We start from the raw sequence: 23979 nt of genomic DNA on the forward strand, positions 1-23979 counted from the left end.
GAGCCAGCCAGACAGCGTTGGAGAGGTGGAGCCATTCCAGAGCTTATCTTATCGCACGCCGCTGCTCCTGCAAGCGTGCTTTGGGAGAATGCACAGACCACCTGCCGTAGGGTTAGCCCTCCGAATTAATTTTGCTCGTTTGGCCAAATCCTCTGTGTGGGACCCGCCCGGTGCCAGGTCGTTCGCTTGTTGCGGCGCCTGGCAGGAAATTTCGTATCGTGCCTCAATTCTAGGTGAGAGAGCCGCCTTTCGACAATTCCCGTGACAGCCTCCTCTTCACAACCAGCATCACCACCCTTGGTCGCAAGCAGTCACAATGGTACGTTCGATATGCCGTCACCACGAAAAAGCACGCGGCGATGATCGACGTCGCCGCGCTGCCCCCGAAATCCCGGCCGTGTTGGAAGTGGAAGATGGCGAGGAGACATCGAATTGGTTGCTGACGAGCACCTCTACATACAGGCGATCAAGCACAACAACCAGATCCAGAAGAACCGTACGTCGATAAACCACCCAGCGATCATCAGCCTCGCACCCTCCGAGCACCTGTCGCTATTTCCGACCTCGCTTGCAAAAGCACGAATTTCTGGGAACGCTGGACGAGAAGGGCTAATATTTGAAGCACAGACTTCCGCAAGGATTGGCAGCGTCGGGTTCGATGCCACTTCGACCAGCCCACCAAGAAGATTCACCGCCGTGAGGTTCGCAAGGCCAAGGCTGCTGCCCTCGCTCCCCGGCCCGTCGACAAGCTGAGACCTATCGTCCGATGCCCCACGATCAAGTACAACCGCCGCGTCCGTGCCGGTCGGGGTTTCTCCCTCGCTGAGCTCAAGGTACATATCCGCCCAACCCATCGACACCGGAGCCGCCCCCCGACCCAAATGAATTGGATCAAGGTGGCGCGCTCTCGGATATGCTAGGGACACGAATCTAACAATTACTAGGCTGCCGGTATCCCCAAGCTTGTCGCTCCCACCATCGGTATTGCCGTTGACCCCCGCCGCGCCAACCTGTCCGAGGAGTCTCTCGCCGCCAACGTCGAGCGCCTCAAGGCCTACAAGGCCCGCCTTATCGTCTTCCCCCGCAAGGCCGGCAAGCCCAAGGCTGGTGACAGCAAGGACATCGACGCCAAGGACGTCGTCTCCTCTTCTAACGCTGCCCTGCCCTTCGCCCCCGTCGCCGAGGCCCACAGCGTCATCAAGAAGAGCGATCTGCCCAAGGCCTACGAGGGCGGTGCCTACACACTGCTCCGCAAGACGAGAAGCGAGAAGCGGAACCAGGGTGCTCGCGAGAAGCGCGCCCGGGACGCCGCCGAGGCCGAGGCCAACAAGAAATAGACGACGTCAACGACATGAAGAGGATGAACGGGGACGGTGGTGGCACGGCTGCGTGATGTCGGGCGGTCATCAGCAGTGGCGGCCACCACACAGAGGAAAAAAGCCTTACGGGGAATGCACGGGAGTACGGACGGCATCTTTAGGGTTCTGCTTTCGTTTTAAAGGGTCGTGTATTGTTGCGTGCATATGCGTGCTGATCGCCCCACGAAGAGAAGGGGGTCGCGGCCGCCAGCACCATCAAGAAGAGAGATATAAAAGACCTGGTGATGTCCACATGCCTTGTTTCTGGCGTCACCTCTCTCGGCACAAAGGCGAAGCATCATCATTGCATCTCTCGGTTTGCTCTAGGTCGTTCTCAATGGAAAAAACGGATGAACAAAGACAAAAAATCATGAAACCAAAATCTTTCATCTCGCTACATGCTGTGAAAGCCACGTCGGTCATCATAGGGACCATGTTCTGCATTATGAGCTCGTTCGTTTACGCCAAATGCTATATGCTAACCTCGATCAGACGATGACTCAAGACTTTAACAGCTCCGGCGTATCCTTGACAATCTTTCCCAACACATCAGCCACGACTGGTGACCCAAAACCCTGCAGCCCAACCTGCTTCACCAGCTCATGCACCAGCACGATGCCGTTCTCCCTGTCGACCTTTGCCAACCCAGCCGCCGCCTGCGCCCCAACCTGCTGCGGCTCAAGCTCGAGCTTGACCCCTGGCGCTGTGATTGCGGGATCTGTCGTCCCGTGCTCGTCCGTCTCGGAGTGGACATGCGTGGTCACCCCTGTTTGACCCGTCCCTTGCCCAGTGATGGCGGTGGCCGCCGTGTTATTCAACTCGTCTTCTTTCCCCTCGACGGCATTCTCTCCCGTGATGGTCCGCGTCAGCTCGCTCAGGAACTCGTACCGCCCAACCACCGACCCAGCCAGAAACTTGGCGCCGGCGTCGGACCGCGCCACGAGCGCGAGGACGAACCACAGCTCCGAGCGCAGCGTGGGGAACTTGCTCTGCGCCGCGAGGTGCAGGATGATCTTGACCAGGCCCTGGCCGTGGAGCTCGTAGAATGCGTGCAGGAGGTGAGATGACGGCGGCGGTGGTGGTTGTGCTGTCCCTTCTGCGGGAGGGGTGGACAAGCTTAGCGACGAGAGCAAGCTGGGTAGTTCTGTGTCGGGAGAGTGCAGCACACGACACACGGCAAGGGCAGCTCGTGCGGCTTCCATCTTGGTAGGTTCCTGGTCGGAGTCCTTGAAGGCGGTGAGTAGGGAGGTGAACTTGGTCTTTCCTTTGTCCGTCAGCCCACCACCAGGAGCTTGCAGTATCCGCCTCACGTTCGCCGGGCATTGCACGAGGAGCAGTCTCGTCAGCGAGACGGCAGCGAACTGGACTTGAGGCTGCACAGTGAGCCCCCAGAGCCGCGGGAGGGCGCCGCCATCGTCGAGGAGGCCGGCCTCGCCCAGGACAGCCTTGTTGCCTGCGGGGATGGCCAGGTTCTTGAGGAAGCTCAGGCTCGAGTGCAGCAGCTGCGCGTCGGTCGTGGCCTGGTCGGCGAGGAGCACCGCCAGGGGCTTGTGGACTTGCAGTGACGGGTCCTGGACCAACTTTGTGCACACGGCATCGGAGCGAGCGAGGTTGCCCAGTGCGAGACTTGCCGCGGTTGCCTTGGCGGCGGTTGGGCCTGAAGGGTCTGGCGAGAGCCATGTGGTGAGGGTCTGGATCACTTCGCTGTCTAGGGGATAGGTTGACGCAAAGACATCATGAGCGGATAAGTCCGCGATCGCCTGGACAAACACGGACTGCACCTTTTTCAGGCGTTCTTGCTCGTCGGGCTCGGGCCCGGACGGGCCAAGGTCGTCTGTGACCACAGTGAAGGCCTTGAGCAGGAGGGAAATTGCGCCGGGAGTCTGGACGAAGGAGTCCTGGAACTGCTGATGGGAAAGATAGGTGAGCGCGACTGGTGTGGGACCCAAGAAGTCCTCGAGGTCGCCAGCATCCGACGACTCGAGGGCCAGCTTAAGCAGGACGTATGGCGTTGCTGGATGAACAAAGTTGGATTCTGGCTCCTGGGTTGAGAGCTCCTCCAAGAGCCTGAAGATGATGGAGAAGAACGGACGGGCCTGATCAAGTCGTGGGCCCGAGAGAATGGTGATGAGTTCCGGATTCAGCCCGGCCAGGTATGCCGCTTTCTGAGATGGCTCTGTCATGTAGTTAGTCGAGATGTTGCTGGGTTTCTGCATAACAAGCACAGACATACCATGGTCATTGCAGAGATTGTTGAGTACCACCAGCACAATAGGCAGCATGGCATCCTGGACGAGGAGAGCTACAAGCTTGGGCAGCACACCGGCATCTATGACCCTCTGACGGTTGGCATTTGTATCTGCGCAGGCATTTCCGGTGAGCCGCAGAATCTGCAGGATGAGTGAAGGCCGTAGAGCCTCCTCCGTGGCGAGCAGAGAGAGGAAGAAGTTGAGAATGCCAGAGTCGCCCAGAGGCTCTCGCCATATCTCTGCGATTGTAAGTCAGCAAAGCTTTCCAGACAACAGCTCTCCCTTGTTCAGCATACCTTTGCGACTTCCATCAGCGATAGCCTGTGCAGCTTCGTCGAGTCTCAACGAGCCCGACTGCCAGAGCGTTTCGACATAGCTGAGAACTGGCTTCAGTAGGGTGACTCTGTCAGAAAGGCCCTCGCTATGCTCATCGGCGGCGACAGGGGCAGTCTGCCTGTCCACATCGACCTCGGCACCGGCAAAGAGGCGTTCAATGTCCTCGGGCGTCATTCTGAAGTCTTTGCAGACGCCGTGTCATTCATGTCAAGTGGACAGTTGGTTGAGGTCGGTGTGGTGCGTGATTGGTGGAGCATCCTGGCCGGACGATCCGCCGCCAGGCGTGGACCCCTCCCTCCGAAGGCGTAGTCTTGCAGCATCCTCACATGGAGGATTGGTAATCCCGGCTCACCATATCCAAGTGTACTTGCTGTTTTGATATTTCATGGTCGCGGGCATGGCCTTGTTTGGTTGTCCAGTGGAAACTTGGCAATGGGATGTTTCGGTTTACCTGCCACACAATTACACACCGCCAGGGAATCATAAATGGCATCTTGCAGAATAAAATATGAAAAATCAAGGAAAAGAAAAAGGCGAGAAAAGGGAACCAAGTGACAGGCTCAACGAAAGCCCGGGCAGTATTTCAATCTCCAGGTCGAGCGATCACGAGACTAGAGTTGATTCTGGTTTTATCCGTGCTTGAATTGCACACTCTTTATCGTCGAGAGCATCAGAAATCTGGGCATGCCAGTTTATCGTTGAGTTTGTACCAAATGGGAAAGCCGCATATTACACTGGCCAACAGAACAGATGCTTTCCAATGACCTAGAACTAACTGAATGGAATTTCATCAAACACGAACTCATGTAAAATTAGATGGTGATCCCAGCTTCTTGCTCTTGAGATGCCCCCGCCTCGTCTTATTGCTGCTGTATCACATGCACAATGAAGCCAGAATTTTGTGCCATCAGCCATGAAGTGTATACATCGTCAACAACAATACAAGACACACAACTGCAGGACGGGGTATAAACTGTGTCAAACGGAATGCGCCGCTGATGGGGATGACTGTAGGAAAACTGCCGCTGACCCCAGCAGTCAGGGAGATGCCGGTGCCGTGAGGGGAGCTAGAGTTGCTCCAGGGGCCTGCAGATGAACGAAGGGAATTTGGTTGGTCAGTGTCAACATCTCAACTTCCTGCTTGTAGGCAGGAAACTTACTCGTTACGGTCACCGTGATGCAGTCCGAAGTACTGGCAAGACCAGAGTACGCAGTCTGCGTACGAAAGGTCGTGGTTGTCAGAGTGTTTGTATTCGTGAGCGTGAGAGGTGGGAGAGTGCTTGGTTCTGGAGTGGACGATTCCAAATCGCCATACGCGTTGTCAACTACCGAGACTGTCACAGTCACCGCGAGGGTCGAAACGACTGTCTCTGTGGTGGTGCTGGGGACGCACTCTGACGCCAAGATCTCGACGTTGCCGCCAAAGTGGACAGGATCATCCAGGGACCAGGCTGATCCGGCAAGCCCGAGGACGGAAGTAAAGGTGGCGAGACGGACAAGTGCCATTCTGATGGTGTTTCAGTGAAAGAGAGATTGGGAACGAGTGACTTGGGCTGGTGACTACAATTACTTTGATAGAACCAAGAGGGAACTCCGACAGTGCTCACAAGGAGAAGACATCACTCCTTTATAGAGTCAAGCTCCTTTTCTGTTTGGCCATGTCATACCGTACGAGGGCACGACTTTCTTTACATGACTTATTCTCATTGTCATCCACGCTGGTGTGGCACCCGAAATTCCGCGGACCATGCTTTGTGTTCTTCACCCGAGCGGGATTCCGGCTGGTGGCACTCCTGGGCTTTGTCACTATGATGAAGTCGAGGTGACACAGAAACGATGTCGGAGATTGCAGGCTCATTTTCGGGTATCTGCTTGCTGGGCTGATGGTAGTCGCCTCTTGATCCTGGGGTTCGCGCTCACACGATACACGATACACGATACACTTGCTCATCCTTGACCAGGCGACACGATCGCAGGAGACATCGTCTACTCAAACCCTGTCTGCCAGCCTTAGTAGCGGCGGCTTTCGACGTTTTGGCATACAGCCGCTCCGCAGACTGAAGGGGAAGCCTTTCTTCCATGAACCTGAAGGCCCGTGCGGAGTATACACACCATTACTCCTTGATGGAACTGTTCATGCGACTCGTCGAACATGTGCTTTCAGCCATCCAGGCGTTGACATCCAAATGTGGGAATGTGAGCCAACAGCCCCACTTTACCGAGTCCAGGGTTCGAGGCGCGCTTTTGGCCCAAACACTCCATCTTCAAACGAAGCCTGAGCCGTCCACGCACATCGTAAAACAAAAAAACCGCATTCATCCCGTAGAGAAATGGCAGGGCTTCATTTTAATATAAATCAAAAAAGCAAAAAAGAAGATCCAGCTGAGCTGGAGGTCCTTAGACCGACACCTGCAGGATTCGAACCTGCGCTCCCGAGGGAAATGCCTAACCGCATTGGGACTAGCGTAGTAATCTCAATAGCAGGGCATCGCGTTAACCACTCCGCCAAAGTGCCAATTCCTGGTGTTGATCACCGGGATTTGGTGGTTGTTGAAGATCTGGCCAGCTATTGCACATTATACATGCACATGATGAGCCACCCCAAATTCCCCTAGGTCTTTCAGACGCGCCTGCGAAACCGTGTCTGGATCAAGCCGGACCTACCCCTGGCTCGCCTGCCGCCATCATCTGTCACCACTCTCACGACGCCCTCTCTCCTGTGTCGACAACGCCAATTCGTCGCAGTCACTCCTTCTTGCAAGACCGAGGCGCACATTTCGAGTTTAGTCCCAGTCCTATTTTCTCCACGCTCCCGCATACAATCACAACCATGACGCGCGCCCAGCAAACCATTTCCATCGGCCTCCTCGTCACTTCTGTATGTTCACCATCCCTGACCTGGACGGAGATCTGCCAAGCTGCAGCACAAATGCCGATACAACAATGACGCTCGCTAACCCCATTGAATCCGTAGCTTTACCTGGCTCTCTTCCTGCAGCTTATTCCTCTTCCCGAGCTCGTCCAGACCGAGATCGTCCCTGTTGTAGGTGCCCCTTACGACGACCTGCCCCTCCAAGAATACCAAGCACCAGAATAGCTCTCCCGCCCATTCGAAGGAAGCAAAAAAGAACGCCAATGCAGAGCCATTCGTGCTGCGGCAACTTCAATCCCGCGGTCACCAGCGGAACATTACCCTCAAGCAATCTGTCCAGGAATCTTTACCGCTAACATCTTGTTTTCTGTCCACGCCAACAGCTCCCCTTCTGGGCCCTCGTCTCCTTTGGCGCGTACCTCCTCTTCCGCCTCGGCTTCAACGTCATGACCTTCAACGATGTTCCCGAGGCCTACAATGAGCTCATGAGCGAGATCGATCTCGCCAAGACGGACCTCCGCCGCCTGGGCGTCGAGGTGGATTAAATCCGGCAAGAGCGATAATATTTGGGGCTAAGTGACTGGGAGGGAGGGTTCGCGACGCAAGTTCCCTGGCTGCACTGCCAGGGACACGACGGCACACCAGGAATAGAGAATTGCTAGATGGAAGGTTTGTCATGGACGGGTCAAGGCAGAGGGCATGGTCGTCAGCAGTGAAACGTCTTATGGCATGGCAAGATCGCCCAGCCAGTGCCCGAGCTACGAGGGCAGGGCCAGGGCTGCCTGTGTCTTCAAAGGAGCTTTAGATAATACAACAAGCCCTTGACACCACAATTTGTGCGCAGTGGATATGGCAAATGTGGTAGAAGCGCATGACGATCGCGAATATTCCAAAGTGGAACGCCTTCGGAATACTGGCAAGCTAGAGACACAATCCAGTAACACAACATGGGTATCATGTCCTTATATTTTATGAAATGCCATTATCCAAGTCTACTTCCAGCCGTCGCCCACGAGCAGAGCCACGACTGTCTGGACTGCATCCAATGGATCCACCTTGTCTCCAACGAGCTTGTCGAAGATCCCCGGAATTTTATCTAGCTTGGCATTGGAATCTTGCTCGTGCCCTGCAGTGCGAATGCGTCAGTGACTCATAAACATAGAGACGATGCCAACTAGAATGTAGACAAGAACTTACATGCCGGCGGCGTCTCAACCTGCAAACCCATTTTGCTCTGCCCTTCTCCTGTCCAGTCGAATTCAATGGTCCACAAAATGCGTATACTCGGCATAACGTCGTCATCGGGACCGGTAAAGGGTCCCGCAATCCTCAGATCATAGCTGGTCTGGCCCATGCGTGGTAAGAGTTGAGCCTTCGTGTATCGTCCTCGCCTCTCGGCCTCGTCGTTCTCGTTCTCGCTGTCTTCGTCGTCCGAGTCTTGGTGCCGACGCTTCCGCTTCTTTCCTGTCCGTACGGCCGCCACGGATTTGGCGATGCCCTCTTTTGTGCCCAGTTTCTGCTCAACAGCACACCAGAAGTGTGCGCGTTTCGTCGCAAGTCGTACCCATTCGCCCATTGACCAGGTGATAACGCTCAAGTTCCTTGTCAATGCGCTGCTACGGATGTGGCTGCTGCTCCGATCATGCTTGTTGTCGACAATGCTGCGGACAAATGGCCCCAGCTCACTTGCAGCGGCTGGCTCGAGCCGAGAGACGTCAATGTCCGTAATTGAAAGCTTTTTAGTGTTGACGGTAAAGTCAAGCTTTGCGGCGAAAAGACCGGGCGGCGTCGAGGATATGGAAATATTGTGTTTCTGCATGATTGTGCTGTCGCCTGTGTTGCTCTGCACGTTTCGAGGTATGACGCTGACCGAAGACCGGAATGCAAGATTGGAGAACAGCTGGAGGTACGGAAGCTCTTCCTCGGCATTCATAGCCACGGGATAGTGAGAGACTGGCGGCTCCTCTTTTTCCTCCTGAGCATTTGCCTCTGTCGTCGTAGGCAGCATCAATGGCAGGTTAGCGCCAAAAGGCAGCAGCGCAATGGGGTTCATCGCTGTCTCAAGCCACTCCTCTGTGGCACTGGGCGGCGCCTTCTCTTCCGCAGGGAGAGCACTACGGCTGAGCACGTCTATCAAGTTATCAATATTACTGAATGTCTCGAGAGCTGGCCTGGTCGTTTGTGACTGATGTGATCGATACAGCCGCTCGCTTTCCTTGTTGAGCACAGCTAGATCACGCTTGAGGCTCGCAATCTCGTCGAGGAGCGAGTCCCTCGTTCCTCGTACGCTTGCGAAAGAATCTTCGTCTTTGACCTTCCGGGCTTTGTGAGGGCGCCTCAGGGTCTCAGCTTTGACAATGTGTTTTCTTCCTTCGCCCAGCCGTGAGTTCTTCGCAGCCGTTGGCGAGGGCGGCTCTGCTTGTGCTTCCGGAACCTGGAGCGGCGGCTGTTTCAGTGGCGAGCTCTTGATGCGTTCAGACAGCGCCCTGTGCCGCTTCGCGCGCTTGGATGGCGAACTGTGTATGCCGCTAGGAGAACTGACGACAGCCGCAGGATCAGCCAGACCGGCTTGGGTTGGGGTTGGGGGCAGCTCTGGCTCTTCGCGGTCCACGCGCGGCAGCACGCCTGGTGGTGGCGATCGTCTCAAGCCTCGTCGTTGGAAAGGGTCTATTAGGTCGTCGTCTTCTTGCGCCCGTGGTGGGAATGGCCGTGGCGATGGCCGATCGAGAGGCTTTCCATTCTGTCCAGCTCTTCCCGCGATGGCTCGCGCTGTCGCATTCTTGGGACGGCCATCTTGAGGCCCACGTCTTTCCGCGTCGTGGTTTCCAGCACTCCGCTCGCTGCTTGGTCCGTTTGGGTCGGAGGCGAGGGGGTCTTCGTCGTCGTCGCCTGGAGCCCGCTGTCTCTGCGCACTGCGTCGCTTAATGACATCTGGGTTGGAGCGACTCAGGCTTGCCTTCGTGGGCGAGGCAAAGGATGGGCGTCGTGGCTTGCTAGCCGGTTTATTGCCTTCACCAGCATCTGGCGCGGCATCGCGGCCATCTGCCATCGTGTTGAAAGTTCGAGTTGTTAGTCCAAGGGCGAGTAATTATCCATTGTGTTCGCAGCATCGGTGCAAGGAAAACATGCAGATTTCCGGGATCGAAAAGTCGCCTTGGAGCCGGTGCGCTGAATTGTTAAGCTTCCTTGTCGCGAGCTGGTGGATGGATCGTGGGGTTGTGTAGAAACGCGTGCCCAGTGGTGAGGGACGCGTCGCAATCGACCTGGGTGTCTCCTTAGTGGTGCTTAATCCTGTGCAAGCACCCCGACCAGCAAGTGCTGTCACCTCAAACGCCCGCAACTTCTACAATTCTGGCACATGGTAGACCATGCTCTTGCTCAAGATTCACAATGTGACAGACAGCCATCATTTCACAATCATTTGTCGTTTGCACGCGTCATAAAGTTGGGGTGCTTGACGGCGCATCCTTCGACGGTCTTCACAGGCAGCCCTCCAGCGCTGTACCCTAGGAATTCTAGCGCCATCTGGTGGGGCCGATTGCAGAGAGTCTTGCCGCTGGCCCGATGACGTTGAAGCCGCTGCGGGTCAATCCCTCAACTCGACTCTGCCGATCAGAAGCAGCGCTTCTTTGCCAACCTTCTCACCACCGCCACCACCACCAAGCAGAGAGGTGACCTCGCCGGCCGACAGCGCACGCCCGCCTGAATACGCTGCAAATTCCCTTGTGAAATCTTAGCATAACTGCGAAGATGGCCTTTACAGCTCGACCAATCCTGCGGGCCGCTGCCCGCCCGGTTCGTGGTCTGCACCAGGCCCGTCACGCACAACAGGGCTTCTTCTCCACCACGACGTCCCAGCAGAAGCTGCCTGGCGGCACTCCTGGCGAAACGAAGGACCCAAGCGAGCAGAAGACGCCTCTCGGCCCCTACTACGAGTCGATGCTCATCGACCCCCAGCCGATTCCCAAGACCAAGCCTGAGGCGCCCCCAGCCTCTTCGCCCAACGCCCCTCGCTCCACCTCGACATCCTCTTCGTCAGCGACCGGCAAGGCCAAAGCAGACGCTTCCAAGAAGACTACCACAGAGGCAGGTCGACTTCCTACAGACCCAGACCCCGTACCAGCACCGCCATCTCCAATACAGCCACCACTCTCTGCTTCTGCTCCTCCCGCTGCTTCTTCCTCCTCCTCCTCCACCACTGCTGCGAGCGAGCCTTCTCTTTCTTCCAAACCCTCCTCGCCAATCACGTTCGGCACAAAACTAGGCGGTCCCGCTAACGAGGCCGCCCGCGCAGAGCGCCTGAAAGCCCTGCGGCTCAGCCAGGGCACGCTGATAGCCGGTATTCGCGTGCCCCCGCGGCCCGATGAGCCGGACAACTGCTGCATGAGCGGTTGCGTCAACTGTGTGTGGGATCGTTATAGAGACGACATGGAGGAGTGGGCGGCGATATCGATGCGGGCAGAGGCCGCGCTGCAGGCACAGCGGAGCCAGGGCGCGCCCAGCGAGCTTGGCAAAGTCAGCGCGGTCAAGGGGATGCCTTCTGTCAGCAGAGTTGGCGAGGCGGTCAGCATGGACGACGACGGAGGTGGCTCTGACACCAACTGGGTCGACCCTCTGGCTGGTGCCAAGGCAGGCGATTCCAAGCTCGCTAAGGACTTTTGGGACGACGAGCTTTACAAGAACGTGCCTGTGGGGATCAGGGAGTTTATGAAGCAGGAGAAGAGGTTAAAAGAGAAGCATGCGCGGGAAGGCACTCGTGGTGGTTAGCTAGCGTACGTGAGCAATTATAATCACTGAACCGCGAATCCTCCAAAGCCCGGAGTGACCAGTCTCCAACGTGCCAAGCGTTGTCCACAGCAACAAGGCTAGTCTTAAGCGTTCATGGAGGACCGAGGTATTATATCATATGATGTGTATTGGAAAGCAGACGACCTCTATAGTGTGTATATCTCATATCCTCGTCGCCAGAGAATCCTGGATGCCACCACGCTTTTTGATAACACCGGAAATGCAGTCCCACTTTATCTCGCACGACCCTCATCTAAAGATTCCCTTTGATCTTTCTCTCTCTCTTTCTCTATCTCTCCGTGCCTTCTTATTCCATTGCATCAGAAATGAATGAACCACGCAAGCTCTCTTCTACGAGCTGCTGGTCTTCTTCTGCTTCTGCTCGGCCGAGAGGCGGTCGTGCTCCTCAATGTCGGTGGCCTCCCAGGGGTAGCAGATCCAGACGTCGCCGACAGTCTGGGCGGCGAGGTACTTGTTCTGCTCCATGTCGGCGGGGAGGGTGCCCTTCTTGGGCTTGTCCTTGTTCTGGAGAGTTGCAGAAGAAAAAATTGTCAGCCATGCGGTTTCGAAACCAGGATAAGCCACGAGCGAGACCGTTCAATATATCATCCCCCACCCCCTTCAGCATTTCGCGTGATCCGCAAACTCATGGGGCTCGGTGCAAAAAAATGGGACGCCACCCGGGCAACCCGCCGTGGTAGCTGGTCCTGGTCAAGTTGCACATTGAAGCAGACGGCTGTAGAGAAGAACAACCAAAAAAGAAAAACCTAGTACTCACGTGCAGAACAAAGATGCTGAACTCGGTCTTCTCTCCGCCCTTGCCCAGCTTCTCGCTGACGGCCGCGACGTCCTTCTCGAGCTCCTTGACGGCGTACTCGAGGGTGGTGCGGGTGTCGTCGACCTCGTCGACAATGAGGATGCGCTTGCCGACGAGGTTCTCCATGCCGCCCAGGGACGTGAAGTCGAGCCACTGGGTGCGCGTGACCTTTGTGCCGATCTGGTCGACGGCGCCGGTCGTGGCGTTGGCCTCGTGGGCGATGGGCAGCTCCTCGTACAGCGACAGGCCGATCGCCTGGATGGGGATGTTGGGCTGCCCCTGCTGCTTGAGGAAGGATCGCAGGATGCGCGCGGGGACATAGCCGCCGCCACCGATGGCGATCATGAGCTGCGGCTTGAAGGACTCGAGCATGCGAGGAGCGGACTCCTGGCACAGCCTGTGGACCTAGATGGACGGAGAGAACGAGTCATCGTGTCAGCTTTGGGCCGAGATTCTGTGGGTGAATGACGCGGAAAGCGTGGAGAGGCGTGGATGTCGAGGGCCGCGGCGGAGTGAGGAGGCTGCATAGCACGGCAGAACCAATAAAGGCCTGCCATGGCCATCTGTGCTTCCTTATACGGCCATAGATTATCGAGACGGGGGGCCTGGGGCGTCCTGCCCACCATGAGGCTCGGACGACTCCGTGGGCGCGCCGGGAGGAGGCATCGCGGGGCAGGTGCTTACATCGTTGTAAGTGACGTAAAGCTTCTCCACCATTTTGACGGTGTCGTGCGAAAGATGAGCAGGGGTTGCGGGGAAGAAGAGAGGCTGGAGAGCTGGAGAGAGCGGTTGTGTTACACGGAACAGAAAGCTCTTGTCTGCGAGGGGTCGGAGGTCGTCGTGGGCGGTTGCCAAGGGGAGGAGAAGGAAAGGAAAAGAGAAGCAACCAGCAAGAAAAAAAAAAGAGGGCCGTGACATGAGGCGAGCACGCCGAGTGACTGACTCCCTGCCTGGCGGGCCGTCCAGGCCCTGCTGTTTAGGCTCCCAGCGCCCCAGGCACTGGCTCGCGCTGGATCGCAGGTCGTTTATGGGCCGCCGCCTTTGACGGGTCCTTCCTCCGGCCCGGGGGCATTAGAGCGCAGTGCTCTGTCAAGAAAAATTTCAGTGGGGTTCCCTCGACCTCAGAGGCAGCGCCGGCGACGTTGGCGGCGGTCTCCGGCGTTGCATGTGCCTACTACTCGTACGGGGGTCCCGTCCGATCGCCACGCTGGCAATGTGCTTCTCTGCCCCTCCGTGGTCTTCGTCTCTTTGACACAACCTGGCCTGCTGCACAGAATGACATGCACATGACTTGCGCGTGTACCGACGTAGCGTCCGAGTTGAACATGGCATGACGTTGCTATCGCAGCCGTCTTGTTGCCTGCGAAATCTGTGAAGTCAGACGAACATGTCGATGCGGGGTGACTTCCTTTTTCTGCGCATAGGGGAGACAAGCGGGGGCACGGCTTTGCAGCAGCCAGGTTTCCGGGGTCCCTGCCCGGCCCGTGTCCTGATTGGCGGCAGTCGTGCCACCCACTCATGCATTAGGCAAGTGCTCAAGCAGGCTGCATCAAGGACCACCCAGAAGTTGTAGGTACCATAACCATATCTCTGCAATAACAAGCTGCTGGGGCCGGGGCGAAACAACGAGGAATGGATTTGAAATATCGAACTACAGCTACAGTACTCGCGATTCGCCAACCTTTCAACACTCCAAGCAAGAGCCCAGGTCTATTTGAGGCTGACCGTGTGAAGTTTGTCGACATTCCTACTGCCACTGTCCGAACCCTTTGTGGCCTCGTAAGCACGCCGGTAGACGCCGATGCCCTGGCTGAAGGACAGCCGCTTGTCTTGCCATCCAGTAGCTGCCCGAATCTTGCTGCTGTCGACCCACTGACTATACCCAAAGATATTTGCGAGGTGCCCAGGAGTCTCTGAAGTCTCACCGACACACAACACCTTTTCCGCGATACTGTAATCACGAGCAAGCGCTTGGACGACCTGGTCAGTGGTCTCGAAAGAGCTCGACGATATGTTGAAGCACTGTCCCGCAATAGCGTTGCGGCCCGAATGTTCTGCGAGCGCGAGATAGGCTTCCGCACAATCGTCAACATGCAATGCGTGCATGATACTGCGCCCTTCGAGAGGGACCTCAATCTTTCCTGAACGATCGAGACCGCTGCCTTTGCTGGCCAACTCTTCGGCAAATTGGAACGCTGCCCCGTAGAAGCTACTGTTGTAGCCGTAGACGTTGGTAGGCCGAAGCAGTACGGCATCGAATATGTCAGAGTGGCTGAAGATTTTCTGGCTATATTCCGTCCGCGGAGCCAGGAATCCCTCGGTCATTAGCGGCGACTCCTCCGTATGAGGTCTAAGATCTGGCGCGTCGCTCAAAGCGCCCACACCATAGTCTTTGCAGCCGCTCGACCAGAGGACCAGAGGCTTGGTGCCATTAGAGCTACTGATGCTCGCAAGCGCACGGAAGAATTGGGTTACACTCGTGTAGTGCGAGACATAGTCGGGCCACTGCTCCGAGCAGCCAATGATGACGTCCAGCTTTACAGTTTGGGCCAAAAGATCTTTGAGCCAAGGGTATCGTTGCAGGAGTTCGTCGGTGTTGGAGGGATCCGATGCCCCGGAGTCCTGGAGAGTGGCTGATCCAAGTAGAGGAATGACCTCTTGAGCTGCAAGAGACTGGGCAGCCTCGGGTTGTCTGACAAGCCCGAAGACGCACCACCCTGCACGAACAAAGGCCTTGCAGACGGCATTGCCAATATAACCTGAGATTGTTGTCAGTCATCTTCAAGGCTGAAGGGTGTGTAAGTGGTGGTAATACGTACCGTTGGCGCCGGTCACGAGAACTGATTTTCGAGACTGTGACGATGCCATTTTGACAAGCTGTAGTTAATGAAGAATGCTACACCACCATGACCAAAGGCCCGTCGTAGTCTTTTATAAGAAACACGCTGTTGAAGTCGACCGTTCCGATATCGACGTGTTGAAAATCACGGGCCGACTATCGCGGGCGCGGGTCAATGCTCCATCCGGGCTTGGTCAGCTGCCGATGCGGGTCCGCAAGCCGACGGATAGGTATCCATTCTTAATACCCACCTGCGTCCCAGGATGTTATCATCTTGTCCATTCAAGTATGTTTCCACCAAAGAAATCTTCCATAAGTGGGAAAATTGGTTGCTCCGGCATCTCAAAATTGGGCATGACGGGCTGGCCAGCAAGGTGTTGTGCATGATACTCCTCATTCCGATACTGAGGTGGGCCCATGGAGCCAGCTGGGCGTTCAGCAGGAGTTATGGGACTGGCTCTGGACGGCGATCGAAGAGCAGTTTGATGGGTGGGGTGAGGAGGTGCAAGTCCTTGCGATGCACGCATCTTACCGTGTATGCGGGCGTCGAACTTGCGTTTGGCAAGCTCACCGTAACGGTACGACCAAGTCTTGCCAGGCGTGGACTTGCTCCATTCGTTGACACGGTTGATAAAGTCGAGCGTCTTTGCGTCGGAGATCTTTGACTGCGACTCGTCATACTGGGCCAAGACAAATGCACAGTAGCCGATGCAAAGGCAGATGCAAGTGGGGACGGCATCAGCAAGGAAAGGCGGTGCTTCCAGGAATGCCTGGAGCACAAGCATTGCATACTTGCAGATGTTGGTGCGTAGCTGGTCTTCCTGCTCATTCGTCGAGCCGTGGCGCGTTTCGGGGTCGTTGTTCTCATCAGGTACGCTGTTGGCACCACTGCCCCCATTGTAGTCGGAAAGGAAGATTTGGGATCGGAGTCCCGTTCCAGTTTCCTCCAGGCATCGCACGGCAAGAATCAGACACGCGGCATGATAACCAACTTTCAACATGGACGACGTAGGCAAAACTAGACCCGGTTAGCGCTGCGTAGTGCAGCTGTGCAAGCATACATCTAGACTTACCCAGAAGGTGGTTCCACTTCTGCTTCCATGCCAGGAACTCTTCACATTCGCTGCCATCGAGAACATAAGTCTGGGAGGTCAACTTTTCATGAAGACAAGAGTACAGCAAGATCTCGGCGACGAGCATGCCATCCTGCATTGTTGCGTGGTAGAATGTGAGCAGGATGTTGCACTGGTTCACGTAGGCGGGTGGGATGATGGAGGGTCTTCCGGTTGTTGCAGCCCATCTGGAATTCGTTAGCACAGACAGATTGTGGGCGAGGGGTGGTGACTGACTGCAAGTGGTGGAGACAAATTGTTGACCACAGATGGATGGCTTTGTGGTCGTCCACTGTGGATTTCCCTCGCTTGATTCGGCCAACGATCTTCGAAAAGCTAACGCAGAGCATAGCCTGTTTTGCACAGTAGCCGGTGAGAAGCCAACTGTCTATGTATTCCGTGCCGGACTGCGACAAGTTAACTAGGTGTTCCTCGGTGAAGGGATAATGGTGATCTCACGCTATTCGGAGCATTGCCGCTGTCACTCATGAGCAGCATGGCGTTAATCTCTTCCAGAGTGAGCGGACTCGAGATGAGCGCCTGCCCTAAACTGACACGTGCTTGCTCATTGACCTGCCGGTGCAGTTCAGAGCCGAGCAATTCGTTCCGATATGCCATACCGTGGAGACAACAGACTGTGTGCAAGAAAGTGGAAACCTTCCTGGTCTCGCGAGGCTGCACAAGGTCTTCATGTCCACACGCGATCAAGGAGGATGCTTGATATCGGAAAAAGCTGGGACGGATTGCAGTCGTCAGCACCGAAGAGTGAAAGAGGTCTCGAAAACCCAACTTACAGCTGAATGAACTCCCGGGCCGTAGCCTCATCGAGCAATTGCAGTTGCACAAGATCGAGGTTGACATGCTCGAAAATCCTCCGATAGCCTTTGCTGACCTGCTCGCTAATCTCACGCAACACTACGATCGGCGCGGACTGAGTGCCGTGGTCTGCAGGTCGAGAGAAATACTCAGGCATGCCTTCCGACCCTGAGTCTGGGGATCGGCTGCGGGCAGTCCGGGCAGATCCTTCTTGCTGGATCTGACGGTCTGCAGATGCTCGAGCCGAGCTCTGGAGATCTCTAAGCATAGACTTGATCTCGGACAGAGACTCCTCATGGCGTTCTAGTCTGGACAGGTTTGTGACAGGGTCAGCGTCAAATGCGTCAAATGCAAGTCACTTGCACAAAGAGCCTTACCTCTCTTCCACTGTGGTCTTTGGCGGGCCGGACTTGGCATTGTATGTCGCGACTATATTCTCGCCCTTGAGAGAGCACTCGAGCCTGTGTTGGGTGGTCAGATATAGTCACATATCCGAAAAGGTTATTGCGACTGCCAATTGTTGGTCGAGGGGGGAGCATAGATCTGATCGCATGCCAGATCTGCCGAATGAAGACAGCTGTGATTCGCCCGACCCGTGGCGTGTCTGTCCAATTGACAGGGGCAAGGCAGTGCTGCACATAGCATGGTGGTTCCATTCGTGATGCATCACAAGACATACCGCAGTGTCTGGCATCGGTGGCACCCGGGCGCGCCAGGATCGTACTCGCACCGGCATTTTAGCTTTTGGCATGACAGGCAAGAGAACGCTCGCCTCCTACGCTTCTGGTCCGGAGCCTTTGGTGGCAATGGCCCGAGTTCATCGCTGTTGCGACGCTTGATGGGATTCTGCGTGGCCGGGGACATCGAAGCGCTGGCCGGGCTGTCATCGTCGGTTGGGCGTGGTGCAGGACGAGAAGCCGGGGAAGGACCCATAACGCGGAGCAGGTGCTGGCCTTTGACAGGCTTGGGAGAGGTGGGCGACGGTTCGTGGGTGAAGCAACGCGCGCAACCGGCGGTCATCGACGTGGTGGATGCGACCTGCGATCTGGAGTTGTTGGAGGAAGAGTTCGTCAGCCCGGACGTGTCTCAGGTGGGTCCGCCGTTTCCCGACGGATCCTCCTCGGCTCCCGTCCAACAAGACCAGGCAGCCGCACCCCTTACGTAAGGCGACCTTTGAAGGAGGTGCCTGTGCCTGTTGAGGGTTTGTACATCTTCTACAGTCTCGCCAAGAACAACAACATCGCACGCTCCGTGGTCGCCATCATTAATCGTCAATGAACCTATATCTACACGAAGTACCAAAATACAGGAGAGCCGAAAATCCATTGGAACGCAAAGAAACCCACATAACGCCAGCAAAACACAAAGCAAGGAGGATCCCGACTGGATTCTTGCTGGCAGCCTGAATGGAGAAGTCAGGCGACCAACAATATCTCTTGCCACATCCCCGGTTTGCAGGACTCTCATGGCAATGCAGCGTCCTACGCCTCCGCGATAGCATGGTGAATGATGCCTGTCTGGTGCATCATCGCCGGCCGGGCCACTTCTTGGCCGTGCTCTTCTTGCTGCGTCCATCGGGGCTTCGGCGAATGTCCACGGCGAGGCCTTTCTCAATGTCCTCTGGTCGCAGCCTAGGTGTCGGAGGAACATCGTCTAGTCGCATCCGGCCTCTCGAAGCTTTGCCAGAACCTTCTTTGACAGACTTGGGGAATTCGGACCTTCTTGGGGTCAGTGCCGTGACAACCTTCCTGGCAGACCGGCGCATCTTCTCTCGCAGCTTCCACTCCTTCTTCTTGGTCAAATAGAAGAGCACCGCCATGGCGACTAATCAGCTGTGGTTAGCGCTATTTCCGACACACATATGCCGACGACTCCGTGGCCTACTTACTGCCCAGAACAGCCACAACCGAGACGACGACTATGATCGCAATGATGGCCGTTGGAGAGATCTGTGCGCCAGAAAAGCTACCTCCAGAGGCGCCTGCCGCATTGTCGACCTGACCACCAGCATTGACTGAGCCCGCGCTGTTGTCTGTGGCGCCCGCCTCCGTTGCCAATGGGAACGGGTTGACGGTGCTTGAAGCCATCCTAGAGGCTGTTGGTGATTGTCCAGATGTTTGAGCTTTCCCAAATATTGTTTGCACTACGTAACAGCACAAGTGCCGGAGTTATGGCGGGCCGGTGTTGCTTTTGACTTGTTGTGCGCAGAACCGAAATGAGAAGAAGAAAGCGTCAGCGTAATCTATGGCAACGCAGCGGTTCGCATGAGTATATGAGTTGCAGACCCGACCCCTCGGGCGGCTCCTGACAAAGTCTTGGGGCTCTCCAGAGCCACGGGCTATGACTGCCCATCCGTGGGGATGCATGCCGGGTGTATGGCTTTGTCACGGCAATTGTCTGGCCTGCAACAGGGGTCTGCCATGCTGATCACAGAGACCCTAAGGCGCTCGCCCACCCTCGCCATTGGGTACTGCAGAGAAAACTGCCCAAGCCTCTCGTGACGGCTTGAACGTCGTCGCAACCGTCCATGCTTCCCATTGGCTGTGGTGTTTGTCGAAGCGCCGGGCCCAAGGGCGCTTTCACACTTACCCCTGACGCCGCTGGCCAATCACCTCTACAGGACCGGGATCTTGAGCTGTGCCTGCAACTTTCGCTTGGCGGCAACACACATCCCCATCACGGCGCCTCCCTCTTAGCAACAGAGCTTGTCACATCTGCCGCCCGGCCACAGGTGCGTCAGGGGGGAAAACGGTCTTAGTTAGTGCGAAAACTGCGGTGCGGAGGCACATGCAGAACACCACACATGGCTCTGCACCAAGCTATCACACTTTTTGGTCACTATCACCAGCCATTCATCGCGGAGCGTGACATTGGCAGAGACACGATGCAGAGATACGATCAATGGGGACAACATCGGACTATCTAATGGAGTAGCTAAGTGACAAGTAGGACCGTGCGGAAGACTTTGAGGTACCATTTTAGGTGGAGTCACTTGTCGAATTCGACTTGTTCTGGTCTACAACACTTGTCTTACATTCAAATACTTATGACCACACATCCGCCCCTGGTTGCTCCCTGATCGATCGCTCAGTTGGGAGGAGCCTGCAGAATACCCTGGCAATCAAGAACCAGCGAGCGAAACCATGCCAGTCTTTGTGGTCGCTTACAAGCACGCTCCCAGCTTAGAGGGCGGAGGGCATATAACAGCCACAGCTAAGTGAAACGGCGGCCACGCTAAAGGTGCAATGGTCAGAGATAGCCGCCCGTCCACGACACCACGGGCGTATGCACACCACACACCTTCGCACCAATATTATCATATAACGGCTGATCATATAGACCGAGGAGAAAAAGCACCTAGTAGGTGTGACAATGTGATGTGAACCTGCCGTCGGCTTTTTGGCCCCCTTCCCACCCCCCAACCTCAGAATGGGCGGTCTGGTGAGGACATGGCTCCTTATGCATGGCACTGGCCTTGTTGCAGCTGGCAAAGCACGGCGAAGGAATTACTCACTTACGAGTGTCCAGGTTGCACAACTTGAGTGGGGCCTCGAAAACACCCACTGACATGTCATAGCAAGGCGTTTAACATTCTTCAAGAGAGATGTGTCTTGACAGCAACAAGATACGACTAGCACGGAAAGAAACTCAAATATGTGAGTAGTGATGATGACCAAAGCAATGGTAATGATGATTTTGATGATCTCTTATCCCACAAAACGCCGTGCTGATGAATTGTATGCTATGTACAAAATCTTCTCCAACTAGACCTATCCCTCAGATAGAAGGGGTCACGATAACCAGAAGCAGTGCAATGAGCACACTGATGCGCCAACCAGTAGCACGAGGGCTGGGCCGCGCGCGCGCGCACGCAATTGACACCGGACAAGCCCCCTGATCTCCCTCCTTCATGCCCCTTAATACCGGCGGAACGTGTTTCCACTCGCGCTGCGCCTCTGCTTGTCCTTGAAGCGCCTGTCGTTGGCCGGCGCCTGGGCGTCATCGCCACTGTCCGCATCGTCGTTTTGTTGCTGCTGGCGCGACTTCTTCGGCTTGGGCTCGGGGAGGAACGTGACGGACCGCTCACCGACAATGTCGCCCTTTTGTTTGTTCGCGCGGCCCGGCTTCTGGGCTCGCGAGCCGAGCGCCGTGTCCTTGGCATGGCGATCTCCGCGGTTCGCCGAGGAGGATACCTGCATTGTAATGCCGTCGCTCTTGGTGCTTGCTGCCTTCTTGTTCTTCTTGGGTGCTGCTTCGGCTTCGCTCCCGGCGTCGTCCATGCTCTCGTCGTCATCGTCTGAGCCATCATCCTCATCAGAAGTATCTTGAGGCGGTAGGATGTTCCGGCCTGTCTCAGCGTCGACCCTCGTACTGGGATTGAGCACCTGGAACTCGCGGCTCGTCTCATCGACGCGGAACTCCTCGTCCTCGAACAGGCGGCCGAAACGGTCGTCGCCAAAGAGGCCGGCCTTGTCATCCACCACGGCGCGCTTCTCCTGCTTCTTGAGCAGCTTGTCGACAAGCTTCTGGTTGACCTTGACCTTCTTCTTGGCGCCGCGGATGCGGCTGGAGCGCTCCTTCTCAATCTTCTCCTTGACGCGCTTCGCGCGCTCCTCCTCCCAGGCGTACGGGTTGGCGATGAGGCTGGCCTGCTCGTACAGCTTGGAGGCCACGAAGAAGCCGTGCATGTACGGCCGCAGCAGGTTTGTCTTGCCAATGAGGTGGTCCATGCTGAGCGCCTTGAGCTCCGCGAGCGTGAGGAACTTGTAGTTGTCGTACGTCTCCGTGCGCACCTCCTCGGCCATCTCCTCGACCATGTTGTCGAGGAAGCCGCACCAGCGCGGGGCCGGGCCCAGCTGCGGGATGAAGAAGGCGTGCTGCTGCTTGCCCTCGTTGGCCGTCATGATCATGCCGCTGTTCTTGCACCATGCCACGTCGTTGATGTCGACGAGTGGCTCTACTGAAGTCCATGTCTCGCCGTCGTGCTCGTCCCATAGCTTGATCATCTGCTTGTCCGCAGAGAGGACCTTCTTCTCTTGTGACGCCGTCGTCAGGTGGATGAGGTTCTTGACTGCGTAGCCCGCACCGTGGTCCTTGGTCAACAGTGGCACCGGACTGCGCAGATCAAAGATCTTGATCAGGCCTTGGGAGGTACCCGTGGCCAGCGACAATCCCGACGGGTTGAAGTCCAGGGCGGTGATCTCCCCTTCTTGCCCTCCCAAGATGGCGACTCTTGACTTTGACCGAGGATCCCAGCACTCTATTGTCCCTATTGACGTGCCGAACGCGAGCAGGTTGTGGCTCCTCTCGGCGATCGTGCCGCAGTTGACCGCGCCCACCCCGATGCTGCCTTGCAGGCCGCCAACGTCAACGCCGTCATCCTTGCCGACGTCGACCGAGTATGATTTCATGAATCTGCCGACTTCGAGATTGAGGCGGAAGACCTCTCCGCTGCCGTCGGCGTCCAGGCCGACTGAAGGGATCAGAGCCTCGGCCGAGTGCCGATCGTACACGAGGTCGCGTCCGTATCGTGGCAGGCGCAGCTTGTAGTGACATCCGCCCGGGTTGTGCATCTCTATGCTTCGGTCTGACTGGAGGTGTAGCGATTTCGAGCAGTCGGCGGAGAGGAGCTGGAAGGAGGTGTTCTATAGTCCACACCAGAACATTGTTAGCTGTCATGCGCAATAGTGGGAGTGACCCCTTTCTCAAAGTATGCCAGACACTCACAAGGGCATTGGTGTGCCGGGCGTAAGAGAGCGACAGGTGCGGCGTGTAGTGCACGTGCATCTGCGGCTTGTACGTGCCCGTCGACATGATCCAGTCGCCATCCTCGGAGATGCGGATGCACTGGCTGGCCTCCTCAAACTCAAAGTCCTGCAGCAGCTCGACGCGGTTTTGGTACTCTGGGTCGTTCTTCAGACTGCGCTTCCTCCGCCGGGCGAGCCAGTCGGGCAGCGGTCTCGACGTAGATGCGCCGGCGATTGTGTAGACGGCGACATCGCCCTGGTTCGTGACCTTCATGGTCGCCGCTGCTTTCCGTGAAAGCGCTCTTGATTGTGTCAGTTGGGACTCGGTCGCTTGCTCCAGTATATGGGCTGTGTGGGAGCTTGAGCGCCTTCGAATAAGCCGCAGGTCTTTCTGGCAAGCTCTTTTGCGATGATGTGCCCACGGCGGACTGGCGATCGCGAAGCACGACCAGGCGCAGGCCCGGAGTCAAAGAAAATAAATTTTGGCGGGGCGATAAGAAACCGCGTTGATAAGAGCGCGTGAATGGTATCTCTCTCGCACTACAACAACCACTCTCGCACTCCCTGATGGTCTAAGTCCAGCCCGATATTCAGCCATACCTGTACCCAAAAGTGGCTTTGTTCGCCAAGCCATAATGGTCTCTAACAATGGCCAGCGTAAAATTCAAACCACTGAGCTGCCCATAATTGGAGGATTTATCTGCTGCAAAGGTCGTGACCTCTGCTGGTTTTTTGGTTGGGTCGGGGTGCCGGTCTCCACCTTTCCCGCATCATGACGACGCCTGCTTCCGCGATGCGGGATTGGACTGCGAACCCTCAAAAGGGAAGTTGCACAGTGTCTGGGCTGCCGAGGTCTTTCCCTTCCAGCACGGCTATCTAGAGTGTTCAGATGACCTCATCATGCCAAGTCGCTCCAATTCCACATGTCGAAGCCCTCCGAGAGTTCTGGGGCAGTTGCACGACAGTGGTAAAAAGCCAATCAATCGAATGCTATGATCCAAGGCAACGTCAATCACTACGTGGTCCCGTGTCATAGCAGACACCG

At 56.3% G+C, this 23979-nt stretch overlaps 11 protein-coding genes and 1 non-coding gene across 12 annotated transcripts; 3 read left to right on the forward strand and 9 right to left on the reverse strand.

Moving 5' to 3' along the window:
* The first annotated feature begins 144 nt into the window (after positions 1–144).
* Positions 145–1740, forward strand: B0I36DRAFT_311585 (ribosomal protein L13e). Its single transcript, XM_046152384.1, has 4 exons — positions 145–319; positions 463–496; positions 628–833; positions 945–1740. Exons 1-4 carry the CDS (start codon positions 317–319, stop codon positions 1335–1337), a joined length of 636 nt encoding a protein of 211 aa, XP_046018883.1. The 5' UTR covers positions 145–316; the 3' UTR covers positions 1338–1740.
* B0I36DRAFT_311587 (uncharacterized protein) lies at positions 1727–4176 on the reverse strand. Its single transcript, XM_046152385.1, has 3 exons — positions 3904–4176; positions 3592–3846; positions 1727–3534 (listed from the first exon to the last, which is right to left on the reverse strand). Exons 1-3 carry the CDS (start codon positions 4115–4117, stop codon positions 1859–1861), a joined length of 2145 nt encoding a protein of 714 aa, XP_046018884.1. The 5' UTR covers positions 4118–4176; the 3' UTR covers positions 1727–1858.
* Positions 4177–4981: 805 nt separating this feature from the next.
* On the reverse strand, positions 4982–5449 carry B0I36DRAFT_344507 (uncharacterized protein; the record flags this gene model as incomplete). The annotated part of the gene is made up of 1 exon (XM_046156266.1): positions 4982–5449. One exon carries the CDS (start codon positions 5447–5449, stop codon positions 4982–4984), a length of 468 nt encoding a protein of 155 aa, XP_046018885.1.
* An 897-nt stretch (positions 5450–6346) lies between these two features.
* Positions 6347–6458, reverse strand: B0I36DRAFT_t19. Its single transcript has one exon. It is a non-coding gene; the product is annotated as a tRNA-Ser (tRNA).
* Positions 6459–6626: 168 nt separating this feature from the next.
* B0I36DRAFT_311590 (Dolichyl-phosphate-mannosyl transferase) lies at positions 6627–7759 on the forward strand. The gene is made up of 3 exons (XM_046152386.1): positions 6627–6821; positions 6918–6986; positions 7199–7759. Exons 1-3 carry the CDS (start codon positions 6774–6776, stop codon positions 7358–7360), a joined length of 279 nt encoding a protein of 92 aa, XP_046018886.1. The 5' UTR covers positions 6627–6773; the 3' UTR covers positions 7361–7759.
* Positions 7760–10241, reverse strand: B0I36DRAFT_311592 (uncharacterized protein). The gene is made up of 2 exons (XM_046152387.1): positions 8013–10241; positions 7760–7941 (listed from the first exon to the last, which is right to left on the reverse strand). Exons 1-2 carry the CDS (start codon positions 9862–9864, stop codon positions 7808–7810), a joined length of 1986 nt encoding a protein of 661 aa, XP_046018887.1. The 5' UTR covers positions 9865–10241; the 3' UTR covers positions 7760–7807.
* Positions 10242–10452: 211 nt separating this feature from the next.
* Positions 10453–11782, forward strand: B0I36DRAFT_311595 (oxidoreductase-like protein). The gene has a single exon (XM_046152388.1). The coding sequence runs from the start codon at positions 10566–10568 to the stop codon at positions 11580–11582; it is 1017 nt and encodes a 338-aa protein (XP_046018888.1). The 5' UTR covers positions 10453–10565; the 3' UTR covers positions 11583–11782.
* A 172-nt stretch (positions 11783–11954) lies between these two features.
* Positions 11955–13137, reverse strand: B0I36DRAFT_232833 (phosphoribosyltransferase-like protein; the record flags this gene model as incomplete). The annotated part of the gene is made up of 3 exons (XM_046149177.1): positions 11955–12128; positions 12382–12825; positions 13105–13137. 3 exons carry the CDS (start codon positions 13135–13137, stop codon positions 11955–11957), a joined length of 651 nt encoding a protein of 216 aa, XP_046018889.1.
* Positions 13138–14130: 993 nt separating this feature from the next.
* On the reverse strand, positions 14131–15288 carry B0I36DRAFT_371308 (uncharacterized protein; the record flags this gene model as incomplete). Its single annotated transcript, XM_046160002.1, has 2 exons — positions 14131–15179; positions 15240–15288. 2 exons carry the CDS (start codon positions 15286–15288, stop codon positions 14131–14133), a joined length of 1098 nt encoding a protein of 365 aa, XP_046018890.1.
* Positions 15289–15408: 120 nt separating this feature from the next.
* On the reverse strand, positions 15409–18376 carry B0I36DRAFT_15970 (uncharacterized protein). Its single transcript, XM_046148644.1, has 7 exons — positions 17867–18376; positions 17565–17648; positions 17166–17495; positions 16831–17104; positions 16609–16778; positions 16333–16559; positions 15409–16277 (listed from the first exon to the last, which is right to left on the reverse strand). The coding sequence occupies exons 1-7, from the start codon at positions 18205–18207 to the stop codon at positions 15529–15531; spliced, it is 2175 nt and encodes a 724-aa protein (XP_046018891.1). The 5' UTR covers positions 18208–18376; the 3' UTR covers positions 15409–15528.
* A 336-nt stretch (positions 18377–18712) lies between these two features.
* B0I36DRAFT_344513 (uncharacterized protein) lies at positions 18713–19274 on the reverse strand (the record flags this gene model as incomplete). The annotated part of the gene is made up of 2 exons (XM_046156267.1): positions 18713–19011; positions 19076–19274. The coding sequence occupies 2 exons, from the start codon at positions 19272–19274 to the stop codon at positions 18713–18715; spliced, it is 498 nt and encodes a 165-aa protein (XP_046018892.1).
* A 1573-nt stretch (positions 19275–20847) lies between these two features.
* B0I36DRAFT_311607 (WD repeat protein) lies at positions 20848–23374 on the reverse strand. Its single transcript, XM_046152390.1, has 2 exons — positions 22915–23374; positions 20848–22832 (listed from the first exon to the last, which is right to left on the reverse strand). The coding sequence occupies exons 1-2, from the start codon at positions 23206–23208 to the stop codon at positions 21105–21107; spliced, it is 2022 nt and encodes a 673-aa protein (XP_046018893.1). The 5' UTR covers positions 23209–23374; the 3' UTR covers positions 20848–21104.
* Between the last annotated feature and the right edge of the window lie 605 nt (positions 23375–23979).

This window comes from Microdochium trichocladiopsis (genome assembly GCF_020744255.1).
Source record: "Microdochium trichocladiopsis strain MPI-CAGE-CH-0230 chromosome Unknown B0I36scaffold_1, whole genome shotgun sequence".
NCBI classification, from domain to species: domain Eukaryota; kingdom Fungi; phylum Ascomycota; class Sordariomycetes; order Xylariales; family Microdochiaceae; genus Microdochium; species Microdochium trichocladiopsis.

Excerpts from the sequence above, each read along its gene's own strand:
- B0I36DRAFT_311585 (XM_046152384.1), top strand. Across the intron at positions 497-627 it reads CAACCAGATCCAGAAGAACC|ACTTCCGCAAGGATTGGCAG; the intron begins GTACGTCGATAA and ends TTTGAAGCACAG. Across the intron at positions 834-944 it reads TCTCCCTCGCTGAGCTCAAG|GCTGCCGGTATCCCCAAGCT; the intron begins GTACATATCCGC and ends AACAATTACTAG.
- B0I36DRAFT_311587 (XM_046152385.1), bottom strand. The coding sequence starts at position 4,117 with ATGACGCCCGAGGACATTGAACGCCTCTTTGCCGGTGCCGAGGTCGAT. Across the intron at positions 3,847-3,903 it reads CGCTGATGGAAGTCGCAAAG|AGATATGGCGAGAGCCTCTG; the intron begins GTATGCTGAACA and ends TTACAATCGCAG. Across the intron at positions 3,535-3,591 it reads CAATCTCTGCAATGACCATG|AGCCATCTCAGAAAGCGGCA; the intron begins GTATGTCTGTGC and ends ACTACATGACAG.
- B0I36DRAFT_311590 (XM_046152386.1), top strand. The coding sequence starts at position 6,774 with ATGACGCGCGCCCAGCAAACCATTTCCATCGGCCTCCTCGTCACTTCT. Across the intron at positions 6,822-6,917 it reads TCGGCCTCCTCGTCACTTCT|CTTTACCTGGCTCTCTTCCT; the intron begins GTATGTTCACCA and ends TTGAATCCGTAG. Across the intron at positions 6,987-7,198 it reads AGACCGAGATCGTCCCTGTT|CTCCCCTTCTGGGCCCTCGT; the intron begins GTAGGTGCCCCT and ends CCACGCCAACAG.
- B0I36DRAFT_311592 (XM_046152387.1), bottom strand. The coding sequence starts at position 9,864 with ATGGCAGATGGCCGCGATGCCGCGCCAGATGCTGGTGAAGGCAATAAA. Across the intron at positions 7,942-8,012 it reads GGTTGAGACGCCGCCGGCAT|GGCACGAGCAAGATTCCAAT; the intron begins GTAAGTTCTTGT and ends TTCGCACTGCAG.
- B0I36DRAFT_311595 (XM_046152388.1), top strand. The coding sequence starts at position 10,566 with ATGGCCTTTACAGCTCGACCAATCCTGCGGGCCGCTGCCCGCCCGGTT.
- B0I36DRAFT_15970 (XM_046148644.1), bottom strand. The coding sequence starts at position 18,207 with ATGACCGCCGGTTGCGCGCGTTGCTTCACCCACGAACCGTCGCCCACC. Across the intron at positions 17,496-17,564 it reads AAGACCACAGTGGAAGAGAG|ACTAGAACGCCATGAGGAGT; the intron begins GTAAGGCTCTTT and ends AAACCTGTCCAG. Across the intron at positions 16,779-16,830 it reads GCGGCAATGCTCCGAATAGC|TCCGGCACGGAATACATAGA; the intron begins GTGAGATCACCA and ends AACTTGTCGCAG.
- B0I36DRAFT_311607 (XM_046152390.1), bottom strand. The coding sequence starts at position 23,208 with ATGAAGGTCACGAACCAGGGCGATGTCGCCGTCTACACAATCGCCGGC. Across the intron at positions 22,833-22,914 it reads CCCGGCACACCAATGCCCTT|AACACCTCCTTCCAGCTCCT; the intron begins GTGAGTGTCTGG and ends TGTGGACTATAG.